At 37.4% G+C, this 11,803-nt stretch overlaps 1 protein-coding gene and 1 non-coding gene across 2 annotated transcripts; one reads left to right on the forward strand and one right to left on the reverse strand.

The window, feature by feature from the left end:
- The first annotated feature begins 261 nt into the window (after window positions 1-261).
- Window positions 262-354, forward strand: TRNAY-GUA (transfer RNA tyrosine (anticodon GUA)). Its single transcript has 2 exons — window positions 262-298; window positions 319-354. It is a non-coding gene; the product is annotated as a tRNA-Tyr (tRNA).
- A 6,220-nt stretch (window positions 355-6,574) lies between these two features.
- Window positions 6,575-9,763, reverse strand: LOC108340114 (uncharacterized). The gene has a single exon (XM_017577371.2). It carries the CDS (start codon window positions 9,170-9,172, stop codon window positions 6,911-6,913), a length of 2,262 nt encoding a protein of 753 aa, XP_017432860.1. The 5' UTR covers window positions 9,173-9,763; the 3' UTR covers window positions 6,575-6,910.
- Between the last annotated feature and the right edge of the window lie 2,040 nt (window positions 9,764-11,803).

An 11,803-nucleotide genomic window follows, 5' to 3' on the forward strand; every position in this document is an offset into this window, starting at 1 on the left:
ATTACTTGCAATTCCTTTTCTTGTAATAGTAAATACGCAGAAACGAAGTTAAATATTTTCATAAATTGTCTTAAAGGAAAGAAAACAAAAGAAAGAATCAACGACTTGTGGAAATTGTGCTTCTTGGTGTTTGGGTCTTTCTATATTAATGCTTTTAGAATGAATGATCATCATACAATTTGGTCTGTTTCAACTTGGCAAATTTTTTATTGAAGAACTAGAAATTGTTATCTATTTAAGATGTTAATCAAATAGCATGATCCGACCTTAGCTCAGTTGGTAGAGCGGAGGACTGTAGTGGGTTAATAGCTCAAAGTAATCCTTAGGTCGCTGGTTCGAATCCGGCAGGTCGGAATTTTTTTAATAAATTCCAGTTTTCCCATTACATTAGTTATCCACACAATACTTTTGTGTTTGATAATAAACAAAACTCATAATAATATTTTTTTTTTGTTTCTTAAACATTTCTCTCTTCTGATGAAACATTTTCTAAAATTAAAAAAAAAAATAGTTGATAATGGATTATATATATCCTTCATATAACATAGAATCAATTATTACAATTAAAAAAAAACTTGAACAGTTAATATCATAAATAAGTGGTTTTGTGGAAGTAGTTTAAAGTGAGATATTTTGATTTGGGTTAAAAGAGCGATTAATAATTACAGGGAAACTGATCTTATAATATAGTTGGATTCCAGCATACAGATGTGGACATATTTTGATACAAGAGTATCTACATGGAAATCCTGTTGGTCCGAAAAGTATAAGGGTATGAAGCATTGAACAGAAATGAGCATGGTGGGTATGATATGAGGAAAAATGAAAAGAGGTGCTTAGGCATGATATGATGTGAAAGTGGATAAGTAATCCAAGAAAAAATTTGTTTAGCAGTAAGGTAGCGAATGAAGTGGGCATACTCGTACCCACCATATCTGGTTTAGAGATTCTGTACAGCCAACAAAAGCAACTTCATTCCTATAAAAGGACCTCTTCTCATACTCAAACTACACTTTGCATTGGATTCTCCATTCTACCACTTCACTACACATTTCCATCATACTCTATCTACTTCTACCTCTCCACCTCACCACCTCACACAATTACACACTTCTATACCAAATTATACTGCTATTATAATAACATTCAAATATTCAAACTCTGCCTTCCATTTCTTTAACACAGTTTGAGTGATTACGACACATAACTCACCCATTAATTAATTGCATACATGTGTCTTACATTGTTCATCTCGATTATAGTTCGGAGAGAGAAGGTTTTTTATTGGAATCTTTATGCTTTTTGTTTACAAATCTCGGCACGTGAGAGAGGTTTTGTTTTGATAATGCTAAAATTAATTTTGATTAAGTTGAGTTAAGAAGAGAAAAAGGTTGTCTTAGAAAAACGAAGAAAGAGCTGGTGCGAATAAATTTTGAGGGCCAGGCTGATATGTACGCCACATAATTAGGTCTGTGAAGGTTTTAAAAAGCCGTAAAAGTAAGTCATAAGCACTTTGGCACACATCAATGATTTTACTTAAACACCCCTCTCCAATCGCCAACCGTTATAATTATATTTATATTGTTTTATAATTTCCTCGTGGCTTTGGTGAATTATAATTAAAAAAATTGATCGAGAAGTGTAAAAACGACAAGATAGAGAAGGAAACATAACAGGGGTTACTTTGATGAAAGAGATTCAGAAAAAGGAACAGAAGAAAAAAAAGGTCAAGTGTTTCTTTCACGACTTAAATCCAATCTGTTGAAGGAACTGCCATTTGGTTTTCTTTATGCTTCTCATCTCATTCTGAGTAGGAAAACATTCATGCTTGCTAGTTGCTGCTGTGAGCCTGAAAATTTTAGCTAGAATTGGTTAAAAGGAACAATAATTAATTCTGACCAGTCACTGTGGAGGGAGCAATAGTACAATAATGTAGTGTTATATATATGTACATGAGCGTAAAGGGAAAGGACCACAGACAAATATACAATATATATTATATTATATAAACACAATCAAAGCAAAAACGTATAAGGAAAACCAAGTTGAGTCTGAATACATAAAAGAACCAAGACTTTTTGGACTCGTGTTTATGAGAGAGAGAGAGAGAGAGAAATTTCTCAGGCAGAGGTACTATAAAACTATGTACCATACTTCCATGTGAAACAACAGTGAACAAGTAGTCAAGTAGTTCAAATCGTATCTTTCTCTACAAAGAGCAAGCATTTTCAATTCAGGTTATAAATATATGTCCAGTTTTGACTAAGAACGGAAACAACGTATTCAAGGGTAAAAATTCTAGGGTGGTCCATACCTTCATGCACTGTTTTGGTCTCCAAGATAGAAGAAGAACCATTTTCAATTCACATAATAGGGACATGCAACTTAATTAAGACGTGGAGCTTTAAAAGATGTGAATGCTATTCGATTTAAACTTTGTTTACTGTTCATTCTTGTATCTAGTCAATGAACAATTATAATTAGAGAAGCAACTTTTCCTTTTATGTCTTTCTTGATTTCTCCCGGTGAAGACTAAGTTTCTTGATTTCATGAAACTGCTTGACAACTGGTAGTAGTAGTAGTAGTAATAGGTAAAGTCCTTTTCTCGTCCATTTTAGTCTGAGGTGGCTAACTTTAACACAAAGTTCAAACCTTAATTGCATGCAGAATTAATCAAGCGCATGAAAGTGCCAAATTAAAGTGTGGGAGATGCAGTAGTTGTTGCCATGTTAAGTAAAAGGAAAAGGTATAGGGAGGTTGCTTAATTTGGGGAGTTTTGCAAGTATTAAAAGTTGGATGAAGGAGAAGAGGAAGAAAAGGTAAAAGGGGTGAGACATTAAATTTTGTGAAAAATAACGAAACAAAGGCTGCAATGGAATGATTAGTAAGATTAAAACTAAGAGATAGTAGTACTATAGTAGTAGCTCGTGTGGGTACCCATCTTGAAGCACAAGTCACAACGGCATTCTCCTTTCTGTCAAGCATCAATGCTCTTCCGAGAGGAAAAGGACATACAAATAAAGTCAGCTATTAAGTAAAACCAACAATAATAATTAATAAATGGGGAACCAAAGATTAAAAAAGGTTGCATAATTAGAGCATTGGAACAGGAGAAGATTCTCGTATAAAGACACTGTCGTCCAATACTAATCATTATATTTCCTTTCCTTTCCCTTCAAACCACAATTTTTTTAGAGACCTGCACTGCATACCATACTCGTGAAAAACCTCAACCTCTAGAGAGAGAAACAGACACCCAAAAGTGAAAGAATGAACTTTTAGCTTTGGTAACCCTTTGCCGACAATCATTTCTGTCTCTCCACTAAATCACTAATTACAACACCCACATCATTAACATAATACAATACTCCATTTTCTTCCTTCTATATACCTACTTTTCTACTCACTTCATTGACCAACAGGTTTTATAAACATTATTCATATAACTATTTTTTTCTTTTTAAATATATGTACATAAATAAATATTATATATATATATATGTCTCTTACTGACATTTTTTATGTTTAAATGACACAACTGTTACAATATTCTCCTAAAGTTAAAGACTCTCCCACTTAGGTTAATCCTTTCACCTTTTTACTGTTTGCAGTGGTGGGTGTGTGAATGTGAAAACCATCAACCAAAAGAGAGATTCGTGTTTCGAACAGTTCCGATGATATATATTATGACTATAATGACATTATATCATAGTCTCATGGAATAGAGGGTTTGTCAGGTTTCTGTTTCATTTACCTTTTTATACGTAATACGTGAAGTTTTTCTTCTTTTTTTTTTTGGAAAAAGAAGTATGTGTAATGTATATCAGGAATTTTTCTGTGAAAAATAAGGGTAAAATAGAGTAGTGGCAGCTTTTCCATAATGAGTAACTGCTTTGCTCATGAGGGAAAATGATCGAAAACTTAAATCCACTCTCCCAAAGAGAAAAGAGGGTCCATCCCAGCCATTATCGATGGCAGCATAATTGCCACATATGAGCATAATAAGTACACTATCAATTAGCCTTTGTTTTTTACCCAAAAGGAAGACATACAAACCACATCATGAAATTATTACAGAAAATCAATGTTTTTTTCTTGTTTTAAGTCACTTAAGCGAACCTAATGAAAGAATTAAGTGATAAAAAAATCCAGTGCTTAGGAGCAAAACCCTGAAAAGTTGTATTAACTCCCTTAATTTGAAAAGAATTAAGTGCATGCATGCTCAGTTGTTTTTATACAAGTGAATACTTAATTTGAAGTTACAAGATAGTGTTCTGATATGAATCTGAATACAAAATTGTGTTTCGATATATAAACTAGTTTACGAAGATGGATTTTCTATATTTAGCCCCTCTAACTAAACATTGGATAGAGTTCGTTTTTTCCATTGATCAATTTTGTTTGCATTTTAAATTATTTTGAACAAAATAATCGCTTAATTTTTATAAATAAAATGAAAAAGAGAGCATAAAGGCAGCTTAACTACTTTGGTTGCAGTATTGAATCTAGTGTAGCCTAGTTTTCAAACCTAAAGGAGGGAAGAAGAAAAGAGAAATGAATGATATAAAATCTTCAAGTCTCTTGTTGAATAAAAATTTGGTTTTGCTTAGTAAGTCGAAAACAAAAAATAATCTACGTATTTCACTTGATCACTGCTAAGCTAACTTGGACTTATCTTTTCTATGTTGTTATTTCAAAATAATATGGAGCATTCATCTGTGATGCTGTTCTTTGATTTGATACATGCGATAACAACAACATAAGTCCTTCGCTTTTGCTTTGCAATGAAACTGTTACGAGCACCTTTGATCTCCTTCAAGAAACAGTTTTTGAAAGCGGTTTAAGACTTTAAGAAATGGAACTTTAGCAGACAAATCAATTTAATAAATTTTCTTTCAACCCCACAAACCACATGTAAAGTGGGGATAAGCGTTTGAAAGAGAAAAGAGAAGAGAAAACCAAAAGGAAGGAACTTTGGTAATCTTCGTTGTTGAAGAATGCTCCTCAGCATCTTCTGTGCTGCTTCATGCCGACAGCCTTCCCTTGTAGGTCTTCTCAGAACATTTCCCACAAAATCATGGTCATGGGATTCATTCATCATCCAATGGCTCTGCATGAACCTCACAACCTTTCGAATGTTTAAAGTAGAAGTTAGCCAAAGCACAAATTAATGATTTGACTCAATAAAACTTTGATATCTAACGTTTAACAAGCAATGCTTGGAAAAAGACTTCTCCACTTTGTGTGAGAAATGATAGATTTATAAAATACTCTCGCAAAAGCAACAGGTAAATGTTTCAAGAAGATCTTCCACCGTTAATTTTATGTTATGAGTGCTTAAAATCTACGTGGAGGAGTATAATACTTTTTAAAAAAAAAGCATGCATCAATTGGTGCTTCATGAACACGTAATAATTTTTGGTTAATTTGTTTGAAGGTGGGTTCATAGTTGAGACCAGAAGAGCGAGATTGGATAGATTTAGGTAGACCTGCCACTTGGAAACAAACCCTTTTCTCTTGAGTTTAAGAATAATGCATTTGACGCTTGACTGGTAAGGACTCCTTAGTGCCAAAAAGATTTCAAGTCAATTCCATTATCGGATACTTTTGGTTAACTCTTCATGATAATGGTCCAATGAGTTCCACCACCAACCAACAATTTCATGCCTCTCTCGCCAATGTTTTCTACACCTAAACAGGAAACCTCTTTCAAAGTACAACGCTTTTTTTTTTCTTAACATGGTTCCCTTATTCATGAATCTGTTCATATAATCGCAACTTATATCAGTGGCTTAACCATACTTCAAAGTAGAACAGAATCCTTCACGTTTTGCTGCTTAATAACTTTAATTGCTTCTTTATTGAACGACAACAATGATTTGAGTGAAGAAAAAACACAGAAGGAAGCCGCACTGTTTTGAATTTTTTTTAGCTACCCCATAAAGATTGATTAATATCCTTGTATGAGATTCCCTGTAAACTGAATTCGTGGAGACTTTTTCCAGCCGAAAGTTAGTTATTTTGTGATGGACAACAGCTTTTGAGAACAAACGAGGACGGATCTTAGTGCCTAGCTTCTTTATATTCTGCTGACAAAAAATCTGGACATCAAGATGATTAAGGAATCAGCACGGTGACTCATTAAGTGGCCATAAAGTTGTATCACATGGCTTATATGAGTTCCAGACGAGATTAGGATGATTCATTCTCAACTTTGACTTAGGGACAGAAAGCTGATTGCCTTTGGAATGAACAGACTTCAATGTAGGAGTGCTTGAAAGCGAAGCACCTTTCCAGATTTTACAAATGCAGTGGACACCTTTGAAGATTCTACGTAAACACAAGATAAATAAACCACACATCCCGTCAAGACAATTTCTAACGCCAAAGGCTACACAGACTACAACTAAATATACATTCATAGCCATCGATCACAGCTTTTAGCGATATAAATATACAAAACAGATAAACAATGTTTTCACGATTAAGTCCTCTTGAACATATGCATGCATGCATGCAAGCATGCTTCTTTAAGTTACAAACATTGTGAGAAAGTTTGAATGGAAAAAAGGTCTTAAAATCAAAGGAGAATCGATAAAAATTTCCCCTTAACAAATATTATTTATCTCAAACTACAAGAGGAATAAAATTTCTACAACATCCTTCCAGTTCGGGCGTTACAATCTTTCCCGCTTTCCTATATTTAACAACTTGACGATCATGGCAGGGTAAAACACGGCGAGTTGCTCAAAGTCCTTCCAGTGAGTGTTCCAAATGCAGAGGGGGTGAAAAAGAAAGATGGAAGAAAAGGGTAGTGGAAAGAATTCAATAAATCCTAAAAAATTAAAATTCCTAACTGAGTAATTAACCCAAAAAGAAAAGAAGAGGGCAACTAAAAAAAATAAAAATGTTACACTGAGGATGTATCAACAAGAACTTCGTTTAACACATCATCCTCACCGTTTGCCAAGGTGAACAGCTCTGCGTCCTTCTCTTGATCATTGGAAAAATCCCTTCTCTCAAGTTTGGAATGAGCTGCAATAAATATCAACTTCTGGACCTTGTTGAGTGCAGTCCTGGAGTGATGGCCATGAGCACAAACCCATCTCCACAAGGACCAATTGCATTTGAAGCCACATGAGGTTGCATGAAGGAATATTAGCCTCACTGCAACTTTCCCCAAGGACTTGAATTCAGTCAAATAAGTTTCCCACACAAGCCTACTACTCTGTGGATTGACAATCCTCATCTTCCCAGTAATTGGATCCCTCTCCTTCATCTGAACAGCTTGAGCATATACCGGGTCAAGCCCTTCCGTCCTCCACTTCATCAGCTCCATCAGAGCAATATGTGCTTCGTCTCTTGCAACAAGCCTAGTTATGAGCCTATCAACATCCTTCTCCTGTTCCGGTGTCAAGTACTTAAATGGTGGAAGGTACTTGCCACTGGTGTCCCTCACCAAGTAAAGCGGGTCAAGAATGTAAGCAGCAGCCCAAGCAGGGTGGTAATTCTTCTTGAACCTTCTCTCAACCAGCTTTTCCACCACCCCTTCTGCAATGTGGAACTTGGAGCACCAATCCTTCACTTTTGCTCTCAACTCATCCCAAAGGGGAAGGCATTGCCCAACCAGAGGCCTCTCTGCCTCAATCTCCTGAGCCATGTCCTTCACCAATTTCACCAAACCATGAATGGCTTCCAAGTCCTTCCAGAACCCCACATCCCGAATCATGTCCCCAACCTCCCTGGCGCCCTGATCCTCAATGGCCACCATCTTGAACGGCTCATCCAGTAGCACCAACTGCAAGGCCCGAACCGAGCTCAACGTGTCCTCCATCATAGCATACACAGGCCCCAATTCAAACTCGTGCAGGGGCACCCGCAGGAGCCAGGTGTGACCGTACTCCTGCAGCTGGTACTTGTGGAAACTGTTCCTCACCTGAGAGGTGTAATTGAACAAATTGGCGAGCTTGAGACAATTGTGAACCACAGCCCTGAACAAGGGGAGCTCCTTGGCGAAGTCCTTTATCAAACTGTTGAAGCCCTGATACTGACAAGCAAGATTAACCATCCAATGATTCTGATTCTCTAAGTTTTTCAAAGCCTTGGCCTTGAACCTGTCTGCAACTATCCCAACACACTGTTGCACGAGATTCCCACAAATGCCAGTTATTGTCTCCCACAGAACCTCCTCCGCATACTTGGAAGGCGCAGAAGCAGTAACAAACAACGCCCTTCTGTACAAGCTGGTCCCATTCGGAAGATTCACGCTCAAATTCACCAACCCAGAATCGTAACTCTTCCCATTCTCATTCACATTCCCATTCCACTTCCACCCGTCAGACGCAATCTGAAAGAACATCGCATCCCTGATCCTCGCCTCCGACTCAACCTTAGCCTCTTCGAACCTCGCCTCCAACCTCGCCCCTGTCAGCTCCCTCGGAAACACCGCCGGCAAACCAACCTGTGACAGAAAAGCTCGGAACTTCGGGTGCTCCAAACTAGCGAAAGACACGGAGCCACAGGACTCGTATACCCAATCGCCCAAAAACTCAATCGCGCTATCGATTTGGGCCTTACTCAAAGCGGGCCCAGGAGATGTTTTGGGACTCTTCAGCTTCTTCACGCTATCCTCCAACATGGCCAAAGCCCCCAAATCCTCTTTCCCACCCGACAGCACCAAATGCGGCTGCTGCGGAACCAAAGCCGACCCGAACCGCGATGGCGCGTGGTAGAGGGAACCCGAACCGGAACCCGAAGCAGAAGGCGAAGTCGTTGTTCGCTTGCGATGGTTGTGCTGAGCCGAAAAGGGAGAAGCTGAAGAGGGCGAAGAAGAAGGAACGACAACGGGGGAGACAGAAGAAATGGGTTTGGCGGCGGAGTTGAAATTGGGACACGTGCCGCGCTTGAGGTGTTCGGAGGCGGTGCGTGAAGGGTTGGAGGCGGAGAAAACAGCGTCGCAGAGGGTGCAACGGAGTTTCACTGCTTTGGGGAGTCCCGTTTCGGTGTTGTGAGCCAGTAAGGGTTCCAGGTGTGTCCAGTACCATGCGCCTTTACCTTTTATCGCTTTGTTTCGAACCATCAGAAGCCCCTCGTAGCGCTTTTGCGCCGTCTTCGCCGCCGCTTCGTCGGCGGAGGCTGACTCCACCAACGCGCCGGCGTTCGTCGCCGCCATTGCGAGAGTGTGGGGATGAGATTGTAACGGAAACAGTAGTCTTTGGAATGGAAGAGCTGATCACGATCACGTATTCTGCATCATCGTCGTCGTCGTCGCTCCGGGACTCGGGGGAAGGGAGCATTTAGCCGGAGAGTGGCCGGGATTTGAGTTTCCGGCGAGTGTCCATGCGATCGGAGAAGAGGGTGGTTTATGATGATGAGAGGGAAAAGAGGTTTGTGCTGTGTGAGAGAGTGAGTGAGTGAGTGAAGTGAATGAGACCGAAATAGCAAAGCGAATGAGAGTGGAGCAGATACACGTACGGCTACTCCACCCTCAGATGAATGACAGAAAAAGGGCGACGCTTTTTCACGCGCTGAAGTCTGCGCGTGGGAAACAACTTTCCGGGAACCCGACTCCCACGTTGCTGATGATTGGGCAGTGAAGCACACGCGCCGCTCCTCACTTTTCTGCCCTTTAGTTTCTTTTTTTTTTTTAATTTTCTCTTTTGTTTTTGGGGTCTTCCTTTGTCCTTGTCGCTTTCTTTTTTTCTTGTTTTTATAATTCTTATTTTCATACTGTTTTTCACCCTAAATTTATCCTCTCACTCAGTCTATCTTCTTGTTAATCATTTTGTATTGGTGGGCTGAATTCTTTTAGGCTAGTATTCATTAAATTATATATTTTCCTACAAATGATTTATTTATTTTGATATTCTATCATAATAAAATGAAAATGCCCCCAATATTATTTTAAATATTGTTAATACTTTTTTATTACATTTTTAAGTAATTTACTTTCATACTTGTTATTTAATGTTTTTTAACTGAAAATAGTACAAAAATATAGCAATTTAAATGAATTAATAAATAAAATAAAAATATTGGAAATAATATATTCTTAAATGGCATATTGGATATGGTTAATTTTTTTCCAATTCAATTCGTTATAATTATTTGAAATGAATTTTTAAATAATGGAAAGAAAAATTAATTGATATAAAATAAAAGATATCAATAAATTAATGTTTCTAAGAAAACTAAAGCAGTGACTGAACTTTCTAATTCTATCGAACTCACTACCAAGATATGTTTTTCGTGATAAACATTAATTTCTTAATTGTTTAAGAATTAATTATAAAATAAAGATTCGCTGTATAATTAAGTGTACAATATTTTATATTATTATTAACGATAACTTGACATATAAGATCATTTTTATATTTTTAACAACATATTAACAAGTTTTATAGATAATAAGAGTGTAAAACTTGCCTATTAAAAACCCATACTTTTTAAAGCCGTAATTTAAATGACGTGATTTTCTCTCTTATTTTTATCTTTTAGAAATAATAAAAATATTAAAATATAATTTTAAATCTTTGCCAATATTGTTACGTTTGGTTCCAATACATGTAATGAAATATTATTTTTAAATTTCTTACATTTCTCGTATTCTCTTGTAGTAATTTCAACTTCTGTTGATTTGTTGATAAAAAAAATTAAAAGCTTATTTCTATATTATGAAAATTATATGAATAAGGTGTTGTAAATTAAAATGATAATAACTGTAACATCCCGATTATATAATAATCAATATTATATAATAAGGACGTTAACATTCAAATATAGAGAACAGTCAGAATTTTGACGTGTAATTCAATGTGGTATTACAGTCATCCAGAAATAAAAGAAACTTAAAATTTAAACTTAAACAGTTGAAAGGATTAAACACTACAAGTGTTTAATCAAGAAATTCTAAGAAGATTACTCCGCAATATCAACAACCTCCAGCTATGGCTCCAAGGGAAACTCCACGACAACATCTGCTCTCATCCAAGTGGATGATCATCGCCAACGAAACATACCCAAACAGCACATAACAAAACAATGCAAGGGTGAGCTAGATATAAAAACATGTTATACAGATAGAACAGTTAAATTCAATGTTATCATACTTAGATTCGTATAAAAGAACAATTAAAGCATATTCATTAAACCATAATTCCACCCACTCATACAACATGCAAAAGTCATCCAAACATGGTAAACCAACATTACAATACTTTGTTACTTTATACCCCGACTTGTTACTTTATAGACCAACTCGTTACTTCATAGACAGACTCGTCCGGACTAGAATGAATTCTGTGTAGCTTCGATGTTCGTGCACTCGGGTGATGTAGTAACTGGAACTCTCATCAGCTGCCACCCGAGGTTAGTCCTATCTGTCCAGATACCCTAGGACTAGGACCTCCTGCCGTTCCCACACATGACGTACCCCCTCTACGTGAGGACGAGTACTCACGGAACATCAGGATGAACAACCGGCTAAGCTTCCCACATTCATACTTTACAATTCTCAATAATAAAATTCTGAGTCTCTGTGTAGCTTCGGTGTTCGTGCACCCGGGTGATGTAGTAACTGGAACTGTCATCAGCTGCCACCCGAGGTTAGTCTTATCTGTCCAGATACCCTAGGACTAGGACCTCCTGCCGTTCCCACACATGACGTACCCCCTCTACGTGAGGACGAGTACTCACGGAACATCAGGATGAACAACCGGCTAAGCTTCCCACATTATACTTTACAAATCTCAATAGTCAAATTCTGAGTCATTCCTCCTTGGAACGCTCATTTAATCATTCATAC

This window comes from Vigna angularis, chromosome 1, assembly GCF_016808095.1.
Source record: "Vigna angularis cultivar LongXiaoDou No.4 chromosome 1, ASM1680809v1, whole genome shotgun sequence".
NCBI lineage: Eukaryota > Viridiplantae > Streptophyta > Magnoliopsida > Fabales > Fabaceae > Vigna > Vigna angularis.

Coding starts and splice junctions, on each gene's coding strand:
- LOC108340114 (XM_017577371.2), bottom strand. CDS start 9,172: ATGGCGGCGACGAACGCCGGCGCGTTGGTGGAGTCAGCCTCCGCCGAC.